At 38.8% G+C, this 24639-nt stretch overlaps 2 protein-coding genes and 2 non-coding genes across 6 annotated transcripts in view; 3 read left to right on the top strand and 1 right to left on the bottom strand.

Annotated features, from left to right (window-relative positions):
- The window catches only part of LOC136257275 (DNA helicase MCM8-like), a 38652-nt gene extending 34001 nt beyond the window's left edge, over nt 1-4651 (bottom strand). Inside the window, exons 1-5 of the mRNA XM_066050372.1 lie at nt 4575-4651; nt 4362-4530; nt 3576-3653; nt 3036-3118; nt 473-533 (exon numbers count right to left, since the gene is read on the bottom strand). Of these exons, the coding sequence (XP_065906444.1) occupies nt 473-533; nt 3036-3118; nt 3576-3653; nt 4362-4476 (337 nt within the window). The 5' untranslated portion in view covers nt 4477-4530; nt 4575-4651. The remainder of the gene's footprint in view (nt 1-472; nt 534-3035; nt 3119-3575; nt 3654-4361; nt 4531-4574) is intronic.
- Nucleotides 1458-1530, top strand: Trnai-gau (transfer RNA isoleucine (anticodon GAU)). The gene has a single exon. It is a non-coding gene; the product is annotated as a tRNA-Ile (tRNA).
- Nucleotides 2639-2711, top strand: Trnai-gau (transfer RNA isoleucine (anticodon GAU)). The gene has a single exon. It is a non-coding gene; the product is annotated as a tRNA-Ile (tRNA).
- Nucleotides 4457-24639, top strand: part of LOC136257270 (CTP synthase 1-like) — a 145127-nt gene continuing 124944 nt past the window's right edge. Inside the window, exons 1-14 of one of the 3 annotated variants that reach the window (XM_066050363.1) lie at nt 4457-4751; nt 4879-5084; nt 5841-6011; nt 7284-7384; nt 7713-7829; nt 8477-8560; nt 8859-8939; nt 10463-10620; nt 11224-11356; nt 12470-12558; nt 12621-12715; nt 12914-12976; nt 13031-13074; nt 19617-19713. In XM_066050363.1, the coding sequence (XP_065906435.1) occupies nt 4886-5084; nt 5841-6011; nt 7284-7384; nt 7713-7829; nt 8477-8560; nt 8859-8939; nt 10463-10620; nt 11224-11356; nt 12470-12558; nt 12621-12715; nt 12914-12976; nt 13031-13074; nt 19617-19713 (1432 nt within the window). In that variant the 5' untranslated portion in view covers nt 4457-4751; nt 4879-4885. The remainder of the gene's footprint in view (nt 4752-4878; nt 5085-5840; nt 6012-7283; nt 7385-7712; nt 7830-8476; nt 8561-8858; nt 8940-10462; nt 10621-11223; nt 11357-12469; nt 12559-12620; nt 12716-12913; nt 12977-13030; nt 13075-19616; nt 19714-24639) is intronic. The other 2 variants (XM_066050364.1, XM_066050362.1) reach the window with 2 other exon arrangements.

Genomic DNA, 24639 nt, shown 5'->3' with positions numbered 1-24639 from the left:
GAATTATAATACTGACTAAATGTGGTTCCATGCAACACAGCTATAACTGTTTCAAGAACACAGTAGTAAAGCTCGTTGCAGGTAAATCTTTACAACATACATATATATAAATGGTGTTGGATTGGCATACTGACATACACAGTAGCTCAAATTTTATTCAAATTTGTACTGTTAACAGAAAGAAGCATGCATGCTTATGTGGGTGCTACTGTATGTGCGTGTGCGTGTGCGTGTGCGTGTGCGTGTGTGTGTGTGTGTGTGTGTGTGTGTGTGTGTATGTGTGTGTGTGTGTGTGTGCATGTGTGTGTGTGTGTGTGTGCATGTGTGTGTGTGTGTCACAGTGTGTATGTGTCACAGTGTGTGTGTGTCACAGTGTGTGTGTGTGTCACAGTGTGTGTGTGTCATGCAATGAGTAGCAGGGGGACATAAGGGTATTCACATGTCTAGTGTGCAGGTCACACAACACAATTACCTTCATCAGTTACTAACAACTTGTAGTTCAAATGACAAGCTCCCTTCACTCTCACCTCATCCTACACATGTAGATACACTATGAATTAAATAACCAATCAACAAATATTGTATGTGTACAATCAAGAGTTAATAACAGTGGAGAGGAGAGTATCTAAACACAATGCAGAGCCTTTACTAATGATTTAGAGGGATTCTCTCAGATGTGTTAACAAGTGCACACTAAAAGAAATGTGATGATTAAAAATATATAGAATATACGTTTACAGAGGAATCCCTTTGAATCCCTCCAAATCATTGGTAGAGGCTCTGTATTGTGTTAGACACTCTCCTCTCCACTATTATTCACTCTTGGTACAATGCACTGTTGTAAGTAAACTGAAACAGTGATTATACTGTATGTACATACATATTAACAGTGATTATAAATAATACAATATATGTGCAGTGTATGTAACAAATCTGTCTGTTCACTATCCCACTAGGGACCCACAAGAAACTACTGAAAGCCTGTACAGCAAGGAATGAGACACTTAATACTGAAATTCATATCCAGACCAGGTAGAGACTTGATCCCCAGACCACCTGGAATCCCTTCTATACAAATGTAAGTACCTAACAAGCCACACACAGTCTAGAATTCCCAACCTCTGCCATTAAACACTTTGAATTACTGTAAAGTTCAGTTGGTAGGGGATGGTGCCGATAATGACAAGGGTACAGGGTTTAATTAAGCTTTTGAGACCAATTAACTTGCATTTTGCTGCTATAATGGTAAGTCACTCTTTTGAAAGCAAAGCATAAATCATACTCGTATCCTGGAAGAATTATAATTGCAAACACACTGACACACACACAAACACACACATTGGCTTTACACGTTTCTAAAATTGTTGTACAAGAACTATTTCAGAGCATTGTATGTGGTGATAATAATTACATCCACACGGTTTATCAAAGATTAAGCCAATTCATCCTACCAATGTGGTCTGTTAGCTCAGTCGGTAGAGCGTGGTGCTGATAACGCCAAGGTCGTGAGTTCAAGCCTCACACAGACCAAATTACTTTTATTCTTTTTTCAGACTCAAAATTTTATCTTTGATTGTAGAAAACTAGAACACTTCATAACCACGAATACCAATACCAATTCAAGTATCACACAGGCCAAATTACTTTCTTTTTTTAGACTCAAAAATTTATCTTTGATTGTAGAGACTACTGGAACACTTCATAACTACTACTACTACCAATGTTACTATTTTGAAGGAAGTTGGCATAGTTGGAAACTCCCAACACTAATAGGTATCCCAGCAACCAAGTGACAGTTATGATTACTAGTGCAAACAAAACACCACACATGTAAACTATTGCCCTTAGGCTTCTTCCTTGTTCTATAGATAGGACAATGTGTCTGGTGAGATTTCTTCATGACTACCCATGCATGCTATGAGTTTACAATAATTGTCTGAAAAGTATCCTATACAGACTAGTGTTGTTTTAGAGACACCTGTACACTGTACTTGTCTCTGGATTTATATACATGCGCATGTACAGGGGCTGTATGTACTCATACACAAATAGTAGACAAATACAGAATCAGTATCAGTTATAGATTGATTTGGTCGTGGCTATTTTGCAAACCAAAAAAAATTTTTACCAGTGTCAAAATTTACATGTATGCACTGCATGTTCTGATCATTAGCTAGACAGTCCTAGGTATCAAACGTACCTATAGGACACCACTATGCATAGTGAAATCACATGGTATGGAAAGGACAGACCACCAGAAAAACTATCAATCCGTTCAGTGAAAAAAAAATTAAAACCTTCCTGACCTTATCAAGAGAGTGACAGGTCATTTTGTACACAAATAGTAATTCAGGGACCTTACACAGTAAACCAACTATTATAATCAAGATTATAACATCAAGATACCACAAAAAGATTCAAATACAAGCAAAACCTCTTTCTAATAAAGCTCTGTGAAAATGTAAGACCCTATCTCATATGCTATATTATGTGAAAACAGTGTACACCTCCCAGGCACAAACAGAAATACAGCTGGATCACATCATAAGCCAACTAATCACGGAAATACACGGACGCAACAACGGAGAAATCCATTTCTTGGTTTTACTACAGCATGAATACCACTTTACAACAACATGGTCTGTTAGCTCAGTCGGTAGAGCGTGGTGCTGATAACGCCAAGGTCGTGAGTTCGAGCCTCACACAGACCAACTTCTTTTTTTTTTTTGCTTTTGCTACCTTTTTTGTGCACGTTTTTTTTTCAAGTTTTTTCTTTGTTCAACAGTTACAAAAGAGGCTTGCCCACACTTTTAACATGATCTGTGGCATAATTGATGACAGTGATATTACCTACAGTATTTTTCTTACTTACAGAGGTTGTATTATGCCAAATTATAAGGTTCAATCCATATAGCTTGTTGTAGGGGAAACACTATAATTTGTGTAAACACTAAAACATGAACGGTCATATGTACAGTACCTACAAACAGATTCAGACAGGACAACATTACATAGCCACCCTTCCTACAACCTACATTGTCATATGAAGACTTGTGATTGTCAAAGTAGTGCTTGAAGGCTTGAACAGTCTTTCCTGCTGATGATGTGGCTGAATACACTACATATAAAGGACAAAGGCACAATCAGTACATTACAAACAGACAGTGAAATGGAGCATTTTTGTAATGGGTAATGCATACTTGCAATATTATTGGCTGCATTACAGAACTCTTAAAATACGTGCTGGAAAACTAACAAAAAGCTGCAATGTAAAATCATACTAGAGCACTTACGATTTATTGTAAGTATTGTGTGTGTGTGTGTGTTGTGTGTGTGTGTGTGCGCGCACGCGTGCATGTACCCGTGTGTGTATGTGGGTACATGTGTATAAAATATTGCTTAGCAAACTGTATACATTACAAGTACTTCATAGTTGCACTAAGTAGTATGTACATACATCAAAATGTTCCACATACACCTGCTAACGTGAACAGGAAAGAAAACCAGGACACCTTTGGACACATTTTTTTTGTTGCCTTTAGAGTGTCCATAGGTTCCACTCATACATAACTCACCTTCATCTGGAAGATACAGGTTCCATGATGGGTATGGACAAGTATCCAAAGTTGGTTGGATAGGAGCGATCCGTTGTGCTAGATATATTACAGACAGTAATGACAGTCATATGTACTTATTACGATCAGTACATGAGCACAAAGGGGGAGCCAAATGTACACAGGTATTGTATTTGCATATCAAATTATATTTACATTTCAGAAAGCTCCGTTTCATATCAACATGTATTAGGCACAAATAATGGATATTGCAGTATACAAACAGCCTGTATAATACAAGCAAGGGCAAAGGCAATACACCCTAAAATTAAGCCACTCACAGTTGCACAAAAGGCTAAACACTTAGGTCACTCCAAATAAATAAAGGCTCGATAAAAGCCATCTTGTAACAGTGTCAGCAGTGTTATCAAGTAGGTATAAAAATTAATTCACGCCAGGTTTGCATTCTTGAAAAGGAAGTTATAGCATGTCTTTCTATGGCTGTGCCAGGCAAATAATGGCTTGAAAAGCTGCCAGTCTCATAATGGAAACGGATTGCCTGCCCTCATACGAATATGTCCGAGTCCAGAACAGGAAACAGAAGATGCATTTGGAGTAGCCTTATGTGAGGTCGTGCAGTGCCTCAGCTTGCTTCCATGTGCAAAGCAGTCAATTATAATTTTTATTTATTTATTTATTAAAGCTTTACAGCACAAGTGCTGAAGGTCTGTACAGAAAGTGTGTTTGAAAAGGTGAAGACCTCAAGGAGTTATAACCAACACAATTCATGTATGCATTAATACTTACAGCTATAGGAAGAGCTTACACTACCACCACCTCCGTAGTAACCACGTCTACTTCTCCAGCGATCGCGCCCCCAGCCTCTCCTCCCTCTAGCGCTGGCGCCTCTTTCCTGACTCATTTACCGAGAATTTGTTTACAAGCTAGAAGTACTTTTATTGGAGCCAATTACAGCCTAGATACGAATGTAACATCTAAACGTGAGTGAATATGACTTACCGGGGACTTTGAATGAATAACTGAGCGGTAGCAGTTTAAATTATGGGCGCCAAACTAATTCACGTGCGAGTTTACTCCAAATGGCGCCAAGTTCAGTGCACGCGTGAAGTGAAGATATCTCCTGACCAAAAGTGAACGACAGAAAACCGATCTCAGACACAAAGCATCGTCTTCAAAGTAAGTAATGTGGCTAGCTTTATGTCTGTTTGACTATTATAAGTGGCCAAATGGCTCCATAGCGGTACAAGATTACGCGGCAATTTGAATTTTATCGTCATTAGCTGGTTGTATTTCTACTCTACAGCTTAGTTATGGCAGAATTAGAAGATTCTGAGTCACCTTCCAGGAAATATGTGTTAGTCAGTGGCGGAGTGATAAGTGGCGTGGGTAAAGGAGTGATTACTAGTAGCGTTGGGACTTTGTTGAAGTCGTATGGTCTTCGCGTTACCGCTATCAAGATAGATCCTTACTTGAACATCGATGCTGGTACATTCTCACCATATGAGCATGGTACGGTGTGTGTGTGCATTGTAGTTTGTATGTAGTGTGTTCTCTAGGTAATTACATATCATAACCCATTTCATGCTAGGTAATCCGTGTGTGTGTGTGTGTAGGTGTTATGAAACTGAGAGAACTAGTAGTTGTTTTGGTTTGGAGCTAAATATTGTTTAATTAAGCTAACCCTTAATCCTAGTGTTTTATATGCAAGATGACAGTGTGGGTGCTGTGCAAAATGGTGTGGCCCATGCATGTGCATTTGAAAAGAAAAAAAAAAAAAAAAACGATTATAAATCTGATTGCATGCTATGTAAGACTACATTTCTAAGTATCTAACCACATTGTAATTGAATATAGTGCCATTAAAATATTCATGGCTGTCTTTGATATATATCATATTACAATGAAACCTGATTATAGATACATTGAGTATGGTTCTTGGCATTTGGCTGCATGGCTGGCAAGTTGTCAAGTATGCATACGATTGTTGTCTTAATTTTAGTATCTACACAGTGTGTAAAGAACATTGTTTTCTGGAGGTTATCCCACAATGATTTTGAATTGTAATTTGCCAACCAATGACATAATGTGTGCTAATATCCTGATCACCTATCTTGGTCGTCTTTTTCAGCCGATTTTCCTGATGTCTGTATCAGACAGGCAACTTTTGTACACATGTGGAGAACTTTTTGATGTGTAGTTTAGACAGCTAGCCTTAACATTAGTACACAGTGGCTTGGTTGACGATGTATATTCTTTGTCTTATAGGAGAGGTGTTTGTTCTTGATGATGGAGGAGAGGTTGATCTTGATCTCGGTAACTATGAGAGGTTCCTTGACATCACACTCCATCGGGACAATAACATCACAACTGGCAAGATTTACCAGCATGTTATTGAGAAGGAGAGGAGAGGAGATTACTTGGGGAAGACAGTACAAGGTGGGTGACTTGTGCACTTGTTTCTATGGCTCCCTGTGATGTATCCAACCATGTCTGCATGCATATTATTTTTTATTGGAATGCACGATCACACATTGAGATATGTAACACTTTCACACCTCAGATCAAAGAAATTCTAGAGGATACATTTGCCATGTATACCTCAACACGGAGACATCTAAATGTACACTGGTGTACATTGAAATGTATCCCAGGAAAGTGGTTGCTTCTAAAAGTGCAAGCCACTTTCATCAAAACAAGTATGGCCTTGACGTGAATGAGGTAGTGGTACCACCCTCTGTTTTATATAACCTCAGACCGAAATCGATTGTGGGAATAAATTGATGTTCACGTGATGATTACCACAAATTGAAGTGTTGCCAGAAGCAGCAGTCAAATGAAGGCGTTTTGGTATCCTTGTGGTTCTACAAGTTGGAAAATGTTACTTAAACGGGGTAACTAGTCTTACAGTACATTCCCGAGTGTTTTGGCACATATTTGAATGTGGACTCGCCCACGTTACGGATGACACGAGTTAACCACTGTATAACAAAGCTTGCCCCTTTAGGTCTATAGTGTACATTGTGATTAAACTTTAAACAATGCGAAAGCATTAAAACAGTTGTAACTTTCCCGAAATTTTCCCTACTCAACTTTTGCAATGTCCGTAGGACTCATCCGTTTATTATAACAATTGTAGCTACAACATTACTTGCTGCCTAACCATAATCGAATCTTTCAGGTATGCATATATAACGAATCCAGTGATTACACTCGTATTGGCATTAAAGCTATCAGCTGTAACATGGGCACTCATGATTTGCCAGAAATGTATGCCCGCACTCCTCGGGCTGTGCCCTTGGACTTTGGGTATACATTTCTGGCAAATCACTTGTGCCCATGTTACAACTATAAAATATTTTTGCATATTATTATTTTTGTTACGTGTTTCTATTAAGAATGTTTACTTAAGTTTACACATTTTTGTGAGATCATTTTCATTCATGGATACCATACATGTAATTTAGTGTAAAGGTGTCTCTAGAGTTATTTATACAAGGATAGCTGCTTTTATTAACTATAGCATTGAACCAATAGAATATTATGGTGAATGCAATATTTATTATTACCAGATACTGCTTTAGAAATATTCGAAAGTATATGCATACGTATATGTAAGTGATCAATTGCTTCCTACATGAATCTATACATTTTATTTGTGTGATACAATACACTACACATTCTTCATGTTCCTACTATCTGGTTCACTAGTGATACCTCATGTGACTGATGCCATACAAGAGTGGGTACAGAAGGTTGCCACAGTACCAGTGGATGGTAGTGGTCTGATGCCGCAGGTGTGCATCATTGAGGTATGTGTCATTAGTGTATTTTATGCTGTCTCTGTGAGAAAATTGGTTGACTGTTCCCTGGAAATAGTTTCACTACTTCAGTCCTCTTGTTTAGTTATTGTCAGGTCTCTTGAGTTTTAAGGTCAGCTATCATTCCAACTGAAGACCAGTATTATTTTCTTAATATGCTTTTTTTTTGTGATTGAGGGAACTGTTGTTGTGATTAAGAATGACCATTGTTGTGGTATGATCAATAATATTTACCATTCTGTTAACCATCATGGCATGTGTGTACGCTGGTTAATCATATTCTACATTGAAAAAAAATTGTCTCCTTTCTTCCCTCCAGCTTGGTGGCACAATTGGAGACATTGAAGGGATGCCATTTGTTGAAGCATTTAGACAGTTCCAATTCACTGTTGGACAAGAGAATTTCTGTAACATCCATGTCAGTCTTGTACCACAGGTAGGGGACCAGTAGTCATACACACATAAAGGTGGTACTGAAAAGGTGCATCTGTAAGAAGAAAAAACACACATAGTGTTCACTGTGCAATTTGAACTACAGTCAACTAACTACAACACTTGTACTTAATGGATGTACTCAGTGTGTAGTTTGTGAAAAACAATCTTGTGTGTGATTTTGTGTTATTTTGTTCAGAAGAATCACTACACCTGCTACACATGTACAAATTTATATCAGAATCAATAGTTGGTTTTGTCATCATAAAATAAGACTTTTCTGGGGCTATCATCAGATTCTTTACTGTGATTCTGTCTAACCAAGTTGGGATTTGTAACTTGTGTTCATTGTCTGAATTAACTAAATTAATTAATGACAGGAAATTTAATACTTCTTCAATTTTGTCTGTGGATGCATGTCTGTTTTATATTCAGTTTTATCTGGTACTACAACAGTGGCGGCTACCCATTTCAGACCAAGATGCTGTCATGTGACCAATTTCATTGCCAGAGGTTATTTCTCCAACTTTTCATTTCAAAAATTGTCCAAACACATGCAAAGTTGCTAGGCATTTCACATGAAATTGTGAAAAGTGTTAAATCTCCTGTACATGTACCACTAACTAAAAATATTATTTTATCCTCCTATAGCCAGGCAACACTGGGGAGCAGAAGACAAAGCCAACACAGAACAGCGTTCGTCAGTTGAGAGGACTTGGCCTCAGCCCTGACCTGGTATATTACTGCATATTTGTTACTATAGAATATTATGAGTGTATTTACTGCATAGAATCTAGGCATATTCGTATTTGTTCTGTTCTAATCAGCTCACCGGCTATATTAAGCTAGCTGTTGAAAGAATTGATCCCCTCATTTGTCATTTTTGTACAAACTGACTAGCTTGTTGCTTTATAATTTTTTAAGCTACTGAAATGACCAGACAGTCAATCATTAGCTTTAAATGTATGCACTTATATTGAATAGATACATTGTATAGGTCAAGCATTTACGGTTGTTGTACATCTATCCACAGATTGTATGTCGCAGTATCTCACCTCTGGAGGAGTCCGTCAAGCAGAAGATATCTAATTTCTGCCATGTCTCTCCTAAACAGGTGCAACACAATTTGGTTAGGTGATATAATTTCAGACTCACACCTTTGGGCGTTTAACAGCTAATCCAACTCCAGTGACATAAGGGGAACAATGAACTAAATCATAGTGGTGTACTGATATACCATATTGTGGCCGATATGGAGATTTTGCAAATGTCGGTTGGTCCCGATATAGTTGCCAAAAAGCCGATACAATATAGCAGTATAAAACTGAATTGCCTTTGCCAAGGTTGAACTACATTGTACTCTCTGTCATAAAGCTAACAATCTGGAGAAACAGTGGTTTTCTACTTGAAACCAGGAGCTTATAAACGCGGAAGGCGCGGCACATATAAGCTCCTGTTGAAACAAAGCTAGACACTTTGAGAAGCCGTAGAAATGCATGTAAAGTATGGTATTTTAGTGGGAGCATGCATTAAAATATTTGTGGGTGCCTTACTGTCTGGGTGGTTAATTGAGGCCACACCACCAAGCATTGCTAGCACTTTGAACCACTTCAGAAATGGTAAAATGTTGAAAGTTCCCTGCTCTTTAGTTTCCCCCCCAAGCGCTAAACAACTGCACTTTTATTATATCCTATCAGTATTGGTGTTTATAGACTCAGTATATCAGATTGGTTTAAAATTTCTCTGGGTACACCTCTACTAATGACAGTAGTTGTATAGGCTCTAAAACTGAACTAATACAACTGCTTCAATATATGCTATTGGAGCTGGAATTACTGTGGCTGCTGGAGAGCAGACAATTAAGCCAAGCATATATGCTTGAGTACACTTGTCCATGGATGTTACCTCATTTATTCATGCGTCAACTTCTATCCGATCTACAAATTGATTTGTTTTAATACAGTGTTTGTTTCAATATTTTGTGGTCCTGCCTGCCTGATCCCTTCAGACAAGCATAACCGAATTATGGCTATGTCGTATTATTGTTTATAGGTGTGATTTTTTCATTGTTAGACATTGCTTCAGCCTGATAGGTGCCTTCTGGCAAACCACAGTACTACGTATACTGTACTAATCATTGTCCATATTTTCCATAGTGACTGGATTGATTCCAGAGACAATTCTCATTATGTTCTTCATTTGTAGTGTTGTGTATGGGCTGAACATAGCTGACAACGTAATGGCCACTTCAAAGTTTTAGTTGTTGATAATTGGGTCACGTTCAGATGAAAACCTAAAGTCTGGCACCATTCTTTCTTTTGATGTAGTATACGCTTGTTCACCAGTCAAATTTATGTTACAAAAGTGGCTAACAAAAGGACAATTAGGAATTTTAAATTCGATTAAGGATCATAGACATAAATAAGTAGTGAAACAAGGAAGGTCATCTACACCTGCAGATATAAAAGTGGACTGCAGACGATCTCCCTTGTTTTATGTCCATGTCGAGCCAGTCTGAAATATATTTAAGATGTACTTCACGACCTCGCCATTTCATATCTTTATTTTAATAAGTTTCTCCTCAATTAATAAGGTTTCATTTACAAGAATTACTTGTTTATTCTTGTGTATGTCTAGGTTGTTGCTATTCACGATTGTACCTCCATCTACCGAGTACCCCTACTTCTCAAACAACAAGGAGTACTGGACTTCTTGTTCAAGAGACTTCACTTACCAGTCAAGCCTGGATCCTGCTCACCACAAACAATCTGCAAGTGGAAGAACTTAGCAGACAGGTGTGTGAAACTGTGTACTTACCCCTTAGTGAGACATAGTTATGTATTAACAGCATTCAATATCTTAGTTATCGACATTGAGTCCTTGGCTTCCCCCTTAGACTTAGAAATGTTGTTTAAGCAAAAGGAGACATTTATGATAGCTGGGTAGTGTTTTTATCAATGTGGTCTGTTAGCTCAGTCGGTAGAGGATGGTGCTGATAATGCCAAGGTCATGAGTTCATACATCATATAGACCAATTGTTTTTGTTTTATGCAACAACTAAAAGCACTTGAAATTTTTTTATTACTATTATTAGGTTCGAAAGTTTTAAACAATTACCATTATTGACAATGTGGGTGCCTCATAAATTCAATTTTTGTGGCAGTTTTTTTTTTAAATTGTACTGAATATGACCAACTACTTGTTATATTTTTTAATCATGTGTTTGTATGAACAGTCTCTTGCAAATGCTAACAGTTACTGTTCTATTAGAGTATTCTGTCAACAAGTGTTTACATTCTAATTATCAACACTATTGAATAAGCTGGCACACAGACCTCACTATACATACGTAGTTGTCTCTGTTGTAACAGTATACATATCTTCTCTATTTGTCATAGATATGACAAGCCCTACCAGCCAGTAGTGATAGCCATTGTGGGCAAGTATACTAAACTAGAAGACTCCTACATTTCTGTCATCAAGGCACTTAGACATGCTGCACTACTCTATCAACTAAAGCTACACATTAAGGTCTGTTGTGTTATCTGTGTAATACAGTATATATAACATATTAACTGTTACACTGTACAATACACTGTGTTGAGCCCTAAGTGTTTAAGGAATAGAACTGTCAAGGAGAAGCCAGACTTGTCTTGGTCGTAGCTCATAGTGATATTTTTTGTAGATTCGCAAACAAGTCTATATATCATACAGTGATAGTACTGTTTAGTAGGTTTCCCCCCTACAATGTATGGTGCCCTCCACCTCAAAAAAAAAAAAACCAAAAAAATATATATATGCTGCCTCAAAAAACCCTCATAGAAATATCATACTTGATGAAACAAGTTGATGTTGTGCTACTTCTAAAAAGCAGATGCCATGCAGCTAGCTAACTTATGAATTAACTAGACTACTATGAATTAACCAACTATGTATTACTATTTTACAATAGGGTAGTTTTGGGTTATGCAATAATGTTATTAGCTAATTCTCGTATTTTGTAATTCATGATTTTTTTGTAATTTGTTCGATTACGTTGCTATGCACTGCTAAGGAAGCGCTTGTTAAACAAACTGCTTTTACCAACATATTATGCACAGAAGTATCTTCTAAACTGTTTCATACTTTGACTATCGTGTTTTTCCCCACAAATTCTCTTGACAAAGCCTCAAAGCTGCTCTAGATTTTTGTTCGCGTACGTAAGTACGCCCCCTATCAACTCGAAGCGATAGGCTATTCCTGGTAGTGTACGAGGCCTGCACCATTGTTTTTCAGTTGTTAAACACCTGAAAACCTCAAAGGGAAGGTAGTTTAATTACATAGTCTGAGGAAAGTCGCCACACCCGTATTTCAGTCTGCCGAAAAGAAACCACTTCAGAACAAAGTTCACCTGTGCAGAAGTTTAATACAGACTTCATTTCACTTTTACTTCTTACATAAAAGTTGCTTTTACCATTGTTTAACGATTTGCTCACGTGTGTGCATACGGACAAACATAGATAGGTAGATAGGTACACACAGACTTATACGAAAACAGTTTCAGTAAACCAGGCACGTGCCCACAGCCAGCCGCCTGGTTTAATTATAATGTATAGTAGTGGTTTGGTATATGAGTGCTTGTATTTCTCACTCGGGGTGCTTCAGTGGATAGAAGCTACTCACTTGGAGAATGAGGTTAAAGAAGAAGATCCTGTCAAGTTTCATGAAGCATGGAAGACACTTTGTGACTCACAGTAAGTCATGAACTGTGTGTGATGCGCGTGTATGTTTATAATTCAACACATTACTGCTACAGAGGAGTATTGGTGCCAGGAGGATTTGGATGCAGAGGAACTGATGGGAAAATAGCAGCAGCAGAGTGGGCCAGAACAAAGAGAATTCCTTACCTCGGTAAGCTGTAGAAATACATTGTGTGAGACATGCGTGTGTAGCATGTGCACATGTGTATCTGCGCATGCTAAAGCTGAAACCTAACCTTTTCATAAATTAGCTTCAGAGGGTATATCTACATATATGTCCCAGCTATGCATGTGTAGAGTACAGTAAATTGACAGTCAAGTCAACTGTCATTGGTTCTTCTCTCTTCAGGAGTTTGTCTTGGAATGCAAGTAGCTGTCATTGAATTTGCTAGAAATGTCTTCGGATGGAAAGGTGTGTGTGTGTAGATGTTGTATCATCATCACTTCATGTGTACACATTTCACAGATGCCAATTCTGTTGAATTTAACCCATCCACTACACATCCAGTGGTAAGCAACAGTAGTAGTAATGTGGAAATATTGGATATTTGCTCAGTTGTGCTAGTAGTCTAATATACAGCAACTAGTGCTGAGCAATATACTGAGTATTTATTTAAACCGCAATATCTGTTTTTGATACCCTTTAGCTTCTTAACACCGCAATACTGTAGATTTCAAAAGACAGTTTTTTAAAAGTCCACTATTTGTATGAAAGAGTGTACATACGATACAGTGCAAAAAAAATTGCAACAAGAATGTGAGCAGTCGTGACACTTCGTGAAATGGCTATCATGAACTATTCACGATTATTGAATTGTGATGAACTATTCACGATTATTGAATTGTGAACCACATCATGACATTCACGAGACATTTATCTAGCTTCGTGAGCATTTATCCAGCTTCATTATTTTCTTTAAGGGTGCTCTGTACAGTCCGCTTATATGGCTTCCCATGAAATTTAATTTGTTCTATAACTTACGAATGGTTTTAGCAAGTGTTCTGTACTTTTTTACTGGATATAAGCTAACACTAGTACACGGTTTAGTCCAAACCCAACTGCTAAATTTGCTTTAGAACATGAGTTACAGTTTTTCCCTTTATACTAGAACTAGTCCTACAGTTTACGCACAAGAGCCTTGATACTTTTATGATACACTATGCTAAACAGCACAAACCATTGTGCGATTTTATTTTTGTCTTTTAGTTTCTCATTCATCACATATTTATCTTTTGGGTTGACACTCCCAGAAATCCTTTTCTTTACTTCCATGTTGTTCATCATCTGAACTTGCTATTTAAAAATGGCAAACGCTCTTCTTTGGCAAAATTACTAAAGTAGCTTGTGTGAAAATTTCATGTCCATTGGATTAAAAATGATGGAGTAGTTCTAATTTAAGTGAGAGGGTGTAGAATAGCAAGATGCGTACGCTTGTTGCTATGGGATACCTAATTTATGGGTACTAAAATGTGTCAACATGTCACAGACTAATTAAGTGACCAAAATATTTATTTTAGTGCAAAACAGGCTATGTCTTGAGAAGCTTTGTACGAACTGTATTACTTCGCGACAGTAAAGTGTAATTATAAGCTTAAGTCGGGCTTATTTTCAGCTGTCTCTCATGAAGGTGTGTCTTAAGTTTGGCTTCACTGTTTGATCTGTCATGGTGCTAAGTGACTATGCAAAGCTTCAGATCCTTTCTTTGTACTGGAAAGGATACAATATTTCAGCAATTGTAGAATACTTAGTATTAGAAGACAGAATAATTGTTTCAAAGCAGTCAGTTCGAATGTTTCTTAAACATTATAAGGAGAGAGGTACAATTACAAGAAAAGAAGATTCGGGATTACCACCTAAACTGTCAACTGCTGCTTTAGAAGTCATTGCCACAGCCATGAGAGAAGATGATGAATTAACTGCTACTCAGCTACAATCTAGACTTGCTGCAAATTGAATTTGTGTCATTAACAACAACTCTTCAAAATTGAAAGCAACTAGGATGGATCTATAGAGGCTCAGCATATAGTCAGCTAATAAGAAAAGTGACAAGCAAAACGACTGGAACGGGCACGTGCTAATCTTCACAACACTTTTGACGATGTTATCTGGAGTGATGAGTCAAGAATTCAGTTAGACACCCACCGCAGGTTTTGCTGTAGAAAAGAAGGAGAAAGGCTTCATCCCAAGCCTCATCCAAAGCATCCCATAAAAGTACATGTTTGGGTCATACGAGGCAGGCATTAGTAAAAAGGGGAGCCACTGGAATTTGTATTTTTGAAGGAACAATCGATGCACCGCTGTATTGTGAGATTCTCCAGCGAAGTCTGTTACCGTTTCTGCAACACCGGTTTCCTGAGCCAAAATCCCAGAGAGAATGCAATGTGAAACAAGCATTCACCTAACTATAGTCAACCAGTGTAGAATTAAATTGCCTAAGTTTTCTCCAATTAAAATTTGTATCATGTTAGTAGAAGATTCATGTGCATTTATTATTAGTACAGTAGTATGCACAACCAACAGTTGTCACATTTGTAATCTCATCTAAAAGAAAAATAGCTACCACATTTACGTACTCATAGTTTTGTGCTAGATTAGATACTTTGTAACTAATATAGCTGTAAGAAGCCCTACATTGTTAACATACAGACTATTACTATCAGGCCACTGATTAAAGATGAAGCAAATGTTTGATGGTAAATGCTTTAGTGTACTGGATCATCTATCCGGGTCATCAAAAAGCTTACTATGCATATAGCTATGTAATAATACAGTGAGTGGAGGATCAAACAGTATTATTATTATTATTATTCAATGATTGAAATACAGTTAAAAGATTTGGCTAACAATTGACATAAAGTCGGTGTCACTGTTCATTATTTCTGTTCGGTGTGGGTTCTAAAACTCTGACAGGACTTTGATATAGATGACCTACACGCCTTCCACATGGGCTCAAAGTCTACATCCGACTTTTCTAGAACTCTGGACCTGACAATACTTTTAATGTATTCCAATTTCCTCCTTGCTGATTTCTCTGGACTGATGGTGTTTTTTCAGCCACCCAAGCTACTACATCTGCTTAACTCATCTCTTCCAAAGATGCACTCTGGCTAAAGCACATGCCAAGTCCCTCAACACGTTGACGTCACTTCCAGGGTGCTCTCTCATCACTTCATCTACAGGTCGCAGTTTCCTTCCCACTGTTATCAACTATTGTAGCCTTCCAATACTCAGTCCCCTTTGTCTTAGATTTCCAAGGATAACTACTTCCTTACCAGCCACTAACTCCTCCCAGGTATACGACATCAACAAAGTTCAGCATTAATAAATATTGATTTCCATTCCATCGCTTTGATCCATTTCCCTTGTACCATAGACAGTTGGGGGGGGGGGGTGCTAGGTCTTCCTCTTGAAGTCTTATAGCCATAACATGCTAGGGACAGAGCTTTGCACGCTCTCCTTATATTAGCAGTATAGAAATGCTAGCACTAGCGACACTCTCCTCTTGTTAGCAATAGAAACGATGAGGAGACTGTAGCTCGCGATGCTACTTCACGAAGCAGCCCCTCTCGTAGTGACAGACTTATTAGCTGCTTGTGGCCATGAGAAGTGTATAAACATTAAGCAATAGAACTTGCAATGCACATAGCTAACATATCTTTGCGAGGCGCTAGCGATCTGCATTGCGAAACTATATTCACCTTATAGTGAAGAGTTGCCTCTGTTCTGTGGCAAATGCAATCGCAAATGTCTTGTTGGCTTCGCGAATTTATGTTTTTACAAATATTCACAATTCATTCGTGAAAGTCCACACTTTTTTTTGCAATGTACCATATGAAAGGATATATGGGCTGGTGTAGAATAATATACTGCAATGAGCTTGCCAACATAGTTCTTTCTTGAGTAAAATGTTTAGAAACTGTACTTTTGTATCTGGATCTAGTAGTAGAAATGACATTTAGCAAAGGCATACTGGTAATATAGTTATACCTCAATATCAAGTCACTATATTGTACTGTCTATGAAATTTCAAAACTGCTCAGCACTAGCAGCAACTAAGTGTAGGTTATAGACCTAGCATGAAGATCTTCGTGGATTTTAAAAACCTTGCTTGGCCCGGTTTTTAAAATCCACGAAGATCCGAGGGTAGTCTCTAACCAGCTTTAAAAATGTATGTATTTTACATGGAAATATAGGTGGAGTCATTGTGCGATACTCGTTAATGTGGGATTGAGTTATATGTCGTACTGAAATCGTCACACAATGTTAAAATAATCATGGAAGACTGAACGTGCTTTCGTCGATATGTAAAAAATCAAATCTCGCACTGCTTACTTTTACAAGTTAGACTTGGATCTGGCACAGCTTGGAAATAGCAGTGATCAATAATGTTGAGCCGGGTTAGTGGTAGCCAGTGCCTATGGCGTCACAGCAGACATTTGACGAAGAAGTAGCTTTTGTGGATTTATACGATGGGAATGAGTTGTCACAAGTTGTGCCTTCAGTGGCGTCACAGTAGTGTAAGAAGAACAGGCACGGTTTTGAATACGGACCCCACCTACATTACACATAGTGCAAAATAACATTTCTACAAGGAAGCTTATCCATTTAGGTCTTTAGTAAAGTCCATTCATAGTTTAGTAGAAGACTAAAACAGGCTTAAAACACTGTAGAAACAGATAGGCACTAAACAGAATTTCCATGGTATTTCTGGACTTCTCCTTTATCGTACAAACAATGTTAGATTGTATCTCCCATAATCAAATTGTGTTAGGCATGCCTATACAATAAATAGAGTGGTTAACCACATGTTGGCCTGGGTGACTGGTCACCCACTGCAGGCTATCAGGAGGGAGAGCATTACAAATCAATGATCAGAAGTGAGATTTGTGATGCTTGAGGTCTTTTCTGCTATCAGGTTTTAAAGACCTCATTATCCTCCAAAGATCAAAGCATATTATGCATACCATTTTCTAAGTGTTCTTTACCACGAGATTAAAATGGTTTGTAATTCTTCACTATATTGTACTAGATAAAGGGTGGTGAGTATAATACAGAAAACATAGCAAGAAGGTGTGGTCGAGAGACATGAGGCAAAGCCAAGTGCTATATTTTGACTCAAGGCAACACCCAAGTGCTACATTTTCTGTAGTGCATTAGCGTAGTGCGATGCTTTAACGTATGAATCCAGAGTTGCAATCAAGAAGTGATTAATATAGTTGATCACAACTTGGAGTTCCACTATGGTAGCGAGAAAACTGCATACTCGCAATTAGCAGAAGGTTAATTTGTGGCAATTACAATGGTCCCTCGATTATCCGGCCATTGATTAATCGAACTTTCGGTTATCCAAACTGTAGCAATGACTGCTCTATTAGAGGTTTTTTTGTATAAGATGTGTGTTCTATTAGAGAAATTGAGCAAGGCTCTGTATATAAATGAATGGGCTTTGATTATCCAAACTTATTGAACACACCCAGGGCCCAATGAGTTCGAATAATCGAAGGACCACTGTAGCACCAAATTATCACTCGATTTGTGATGCATCATATCCAGATGGGAGAGTGACTGAGGAAGTCTAGCTATGGTGTACATGAATAATGGACAATTTATACAGCTGTGTCTAAAGGCATGTCCACACGAAAAAAATGCAAATTGAATACTCATTGATTCGAATTACTCGCTTCCACACGGAATGCGCATTAAGGCGATTCGAATTGAAAGTGGAATTACACGAATCCACCTCCACAGGTGGTTTGAATGCGAATTGGTCGGGATTTGCTACATCATAATAATGTAAGGTTAGTTAGCACATGAGGGCTTGACATTTTTGTGTGTGACCTTTGTAAACAACACAGGGTGGACATACAGAAGTGCTCGGTGTGATGAAAGTGCAAGGACGTGTTGAAGCCTGCAGTGTTTCATCATCGTGGTAATGCATGTGGACACGTTCACTACGGATTCAATATGTATTGCCTGTATTCCTTTTGCATCCAGTTCCTAATTCAAATTCGTGTGGACATGCCTTAAGGTTATACTAAAGTACTCATGTTTCATTCATGGACTGTTTGCCCTCTAGTATTACTGACTGTTTTATTAGAATTTATACGACTGCTTTATTAGAGTATCTCGATATTTGCCCCTGCAGGTGCTAAAGTCCTTCTGAAATAAAGTAAAGGAGCTCCCATTTGCTACTGCACACTTGTACAATATTAAACAGTGTCTACAGCCCTTTTAAGAGATCACGTGATTTATATTTTTTTAAGTTTTTCAAAACATTGTCCTGTAAAGCATAAGATTAATTTGATTGTTGTTCGCTAGTGTGGTCATCAATACGGCAAAGTTGAAGGCGTCAATATCAAGTGTCCACTGAGTCTAACCAAAATGTTTCTGGACTTACAATGATGGACAGTTTAGTGAACAATTTAAGACCAGATCATATGATTGTTGTTGTGGAATTACACATATTTATGGGTTGTGTTTATGGTTGTGTCACAAAGTGTACTTTATTACCAGAAAATACAGCACTTTTTGTCTTATTACAGAAATATAGTTCCATTTTAACTTTGATAGTGTTATTTTCTCTTAAGTAATTATATTGACCAGAAACCAGCCTCACAACACCTTTATGGCACATTAGCAGTATTGGTTGGTATAACAACTAAGCCTTTACATGTCTTACAGTATGACTCAAAACACTTCTAATAGGTTGCAACCATTATGAAAATATTTAATGGAAAATGGTAAATATAAAGCACTGCAAAAGAAACTTGAAAATATTTAATCAAACTTAAATTTGGAGATTGCTCTAATAGAACGATCATATTGTATATAGACCTGTACTATAGTCAATTGTCATTTCAATAAATTTTTATTTTATTTCCTACCTACCTGTTGAGTCATAATTAGAGAGTCCATGAATTTATTTTGGTAAGGCCTTCAATTGAACAGCTAACCGGTTTCACTCTAATGTATGTGATCATCGCTGAATGCATATACAGTATGTATGTATGTAATGTGTTACTTACTCCATCATACACTCTGTTAATATCAGGTTATTGAGATGCCAGAACACAATCCTGGTAACTTGGGTGGAACAATGAGACTTGGGAAGAGGAAAACATTATTCAAGACAAAGGACTCCACATTACGTTAGTTGTCTAATGTCCTCATACAGTAATATAATATGCTCTTGTTGTTCAGAATTGTACAATAATCATGACATCCTATGATGTAAAGCCGTGACTAGTTGATATCCTCTATTAATAATATACCAAATATTTTCTTATTCCCAATGAACAGGATAATCTGGTGGTGTATAGGTTTTATTTATTTGAGCTTTGTTTCAGTACATATGTACTAAAGTGATTAAAACATGCGTGTAGTTTTAATGTACTTCAGTTTGATTTTATTATTGACACACATAGAAAATATTCAGCTTGCAAAGCTGAAAAATGTGAAATGTACCACTCTGCGTGGGCAGTTCAAAGGCACCGCCAGTGCCATAATTTGTATATTGCACTGCTGCAGACCGCAGCGAGTGCATTATAACTTATAACGCACTGGTTGCGGTTTTGTAGACCACAACGAGTGCATTATAAGTTATAATGCACCGACCGCAGTGCAATATACAGATATTGCACTGGCTGCGGTTTTGTGCAGCATAGCACAAGTGCCAGTGGCGAAGACCACTACGACACCTCACCTAATAGGTGGAAAGACACTTCACAGATCACTCGAATTCTTTTATAGCCTGACATGTAAAGGTCGATTGTGGGCCATAACGTCACCAATACGTATAATGTTTACAAGCAGCCAATGGCGATCGAAAAAGCCAACGCAGATGGCCACAACTGTAGTCTACATATATATAAACGTACTTATACACCTTGCTAGTCTGGTGCCATCTTAGCCCAGATTAAACTGAAGTCCACTTCGACAATGACTCAATAAAACAAATATATTCTAAATAATACTAACCTTTACGTTCGATTGTGGTAACCAGTTTTGTCATGCCACCAGATTCGAGTTTAGCCAGTGTGAATAGTAAGAATTAGACTAGTATCGTTTAGTAGTTAGGTTTTGTTTACTTAAACTGTCTATTTAGCTGATTTTTTTTCGCTCGAGAGAATCACTATGGCGATTAGTCTGGTGCTTAGTCTATATGGCACGCTGGCATGCTGAACACTACATGATGAGAGTGGAACAGCGAATGCAGGTTAGTGATATAATTATCCCATAGCGTACTAGCTTTCAATATCTCAGATGGCTGCAGTAATGCAGGGGGAATGTCATCGCAACGTCAGGCTTGGTTACCCACAATCGATGTTAGAAACCTGGCCTTTATAAGCGTTACAGCTGTCTTGTGAGACTCTCCTCACCTATTAGGTGAATGGTACATAACAGTTATACAACGTGCACTCGTGCTCTGCCTGTATAAACGCACTTGCCTTCGGGCTTGACGGCCCTCAGGCTCGTGCGTTTATATCAGGCAGAGCACTCGTGGCCGTTGTATATAACTATATAATACATTCTGGTTTTCTGTAAACCAGCAGACTCGCTCATTTGCAAGCTTTTCTTGGAATGACTTTAAGACCAGATTTACTGCTTGCATCTCTCTATGTAGAACTCAGGGCTGCTTTCTCAATAGATCACTGCCTATTGGCAACTAGATTACCATGTTCCACTGTATACACTCCAAACCCTGTAAACTGGAATCTGACTGGAGTGCTGATAGGTAGGGCTTTAATTCTTTCAACCCAAAAGTCTATCTCTACTGGGGCCTCTGTTCAGGCTAAGCATTTAGTGCCATGAGGTCCTACTATTGAGTACAGCATATGAGCTGTGGGTCATAAGTCTGGAAACCAAACCTAGGGCTAGTGACAATAAAAATTATTGTGCCCTCAAGTTTAATGTCAGACAAAACTTTCCTGCAGCATTGGATACAACAGAGAGAGGGCTACAAGCATGCTGCTACACATCAACCCTGACTATACAATGGGTTTTTAAGTTGCCTATTGCTTCATCCACAAAGTTCTCGTGGGACTCCACTAAGTGAAGATAACGCTGGGTGTGAGGAGGGGGAATAAACTTTAAGGGTAAATGATAGATATATTCAACATCATTTACCTGGATTCTTAAAACTATAACTGATCCCTTTAGTCAAATCACTGGTCTTCTCTGGCAGAAGAGTGTCATCTCACAGGAATTCCCAAAATTGTCCCATTTCTACATTGTCAGGCATGCTATTACCAGCCTTTGCATGCTCGTGAGGTTGACCATTAACGCATTCCTTTGACACAGTTTGTACTACTTGCTTCTACCTCATTAACACATGCACTAGATGGAATTATCTTATCAGATGCACAATAAGCATTTTCACTTCTAGTAGCTATAACCATGTAGAACTCTGGGGCTACTTCTTCAGTAGACCACTGTCCATTGGCAACTAGATTACCATGTTCTGCTGTATACCCTTCAGATCCCATAGAATTGGCATCTAACCAGAGTGCTGACAGGTTGGGCCTTACATTTAGCTGAGAAATTCTTTCAACCCAAAAATTCTCTCTGCCAGGGCCTCTATTCAGGCTAAGCATTTAGTACCATGAGGTTCTACTATTGAGTATAGCATATAAGTTGTGGGTCATAAGTCTGGAAACCAAGCCTAGGGCTAGTGACAATAAAAATTATTGGGCCCGACAATTCCTCAATTTTAATGCTAGACACGATTTTCCTGCAGCATTAGATACACCTTAGAGAGGGCTACAAGCATGCTGCTACACATCAACCCTGACTATACAACAAGTTTTTAAGCTGCCTATTGCTTCATCCACAAAGTTCTCGTGGGATTCCACAGAGTGGAGATAATGCTGGATGTGAGGAGGGGGAATAAACTTTAAGGGCAAATGATAGCCACTTTCAATATATTCAACATCATTTACCTGGATTTCCTGTGCTCTCGAAACTAGAGCTGATCCCTTCAGTCAAATCACAGGTCTTCTCTGTGTCATCTCACAGGAGTTCCCAAAATTGTGCTGTTTCTACAAGTACATTGTCAGGGGTACTGGATGTGCTTGTTGCAATTCCCTCCTCCACACTCTCTGGAGCACTTTCTCTGTATCCTTCTTAGCATCCTTTAAGGGTGAACGAACTCAAAAATATATAATTGCCATTATGCATTAAGAACCTTCTTCATGATATTGCACTCTTCAGTAACTTTCTTCAGCTCATCTGCAATATTCTAAGCAGTGTGGTCTTTCTGCATCTCTTTGGTGGACAATACTAAAGAGCACAGATTCCAAAGTTAGTGGTATTACCACAAGTTACAATACTGAAACCTTGCACTTTGCTTCATTTCCACTAACTTTCCTGAAAAATTGCCACAAAATACTTCAACCACGTATACCAACCGCCATTTTACAACACTTGATCAGTAGAGGAATTAACTTGTTAGGTCTAAACTATTGATATCCTCTAGAAATAGTATTGTATCAATACTTGTGGTATTGTATTGTATTGCCCATCCTTAGCATCCTCTTTGGCACAGGAGTTGATCTCTTTCTCATCTTCAGGGCTGAACAACACTAACAGGTCCTCCTGATAATGGGCAACAGTGCCCCAGCCAAAATTAGATCAATCAGTGATCTTATATGCTTTGCCTAGTGGTCAACTACTTCATACCTTCTCCAGACAGCAGATTAGTTAATGATCCTTCCGTAGGTTCACCTATGGAAACCTTGTTACGGCTTTTACTTTAAATTTTCCAAAATAAGAATAGTTTTCCCATCGCCTAGCCTTGCCTTCTTTAAGGAGTTTCCCTGCCCATTACAGCATGTGCCTTGCAGTGATCCAGGTCCTGCTGGCCGTCCCACCCAGCAGCAATCCTAACTTTCTTCTTTGTCAGTCTTTCTTGGCTCCCCGCTTCTCTTATGGGCCTGCGGGGTTCCTCCTCAGACCTGTAACTCTCCCAGGTCTCCCATTCTGGTCACCCACATTATGGCACCGCTGCTTGATCCCTGGCCAGTACGCAATGGAATGGTACTCTGGTACATCTTTTGTGATGGTTGCCATTGTTGCTGGCACTCAGTCCATCCTTGTGGGTCCGAGTATAGGGGCCCAACCTACGGGTGTTGCTCAGCTTCATCCAATATTATGAGCCAGCTTCAAGTTTGGTTTCCCTCTGCTCTTGTGCCATCTTCACTTGGCACCACGGCTTTTGCCATAGCAACTGACTCCTGGCAAGAGCCAGCACCATTTGGTACATGGCTTGATCATGTCTCTCCTTGATGAGAGACCACATGTGGGCCTTGAAACTGGTCAAGATATGTCCAATCATCTCAACACCATCCCAGCACACACGACACTGTGGGTCAGTGCCATTCTTCAATATCACCGCTTGGTACCGGTTGACCCCATCCTGCGCCGCCACGACCAGTGCTTCTGTCTCTGCTCTTACCCTTCTGCTGGTAAGCCAGTCTTGGCACCCTTCATAGTCTATTACCAGTGCCAGACAGTTCTTGTAGTGTATATACCCCATGGATAGTTTTAGCTCTCAAGGTATCATCAGCTTCCTTGCCTGTGCTGCCTTAATTTGTTCCATCACTGACGAAGTCTGAAGGAGACCCATCACCCTCTCGATACTTTCCATCAGGTCACTTTCTATCACCTCTACACCGTGTGGACAGCTATCTTCACTATGGAGGGACCCCCTCGTTCCCTAAGTATGAGTGGTGCCCCACAACAACCCTCATTAGCTCGTCTCTACAGGCAGCACATGTTAAGTAGAGAACACCAGACACGATTTCCCTCTTCCATTCATGACACAAATTGACAAGGCCCCGGCCCCAACTGTATCAGTTTAGATACAACCTCTCCAGTGATGCACCAGAGTGATGCGCCCTGTATCTATGCATCACCCTTCGAGTTAGTTGGTCTAGCTTCTCCAACTCTCCTTCTGGTCATTTGACCTGACAGAAAAAGTATCGAAAGACAGCTACCACCCAGGTGTTAGTGGCATGCACCTTGTGCTTGGAACTGAGAGCAGATGACCATATCTGATTCAGCCTCCTCATATAGCC

The sequence above is a fragment of the Dysidea avara genome, chromosome 6, assembly GCF_963678975.1.
Source record: "Dysidea avara chromosome 6, odDysAvar1.4, whole genome shotgun sequence".
Classification (NCBI taxonomy): Eukaryota; Metazoa; Porifera; class Demospongiae; order Dictyoceratida; family Dysideidae; genus Dysidea; species Dysidea avara.
The sequence above is the reverse complement of the archived record's forward strand: the minus strand, read 5'-3'. Positions and strand labels throughout refer to the sequence as shown.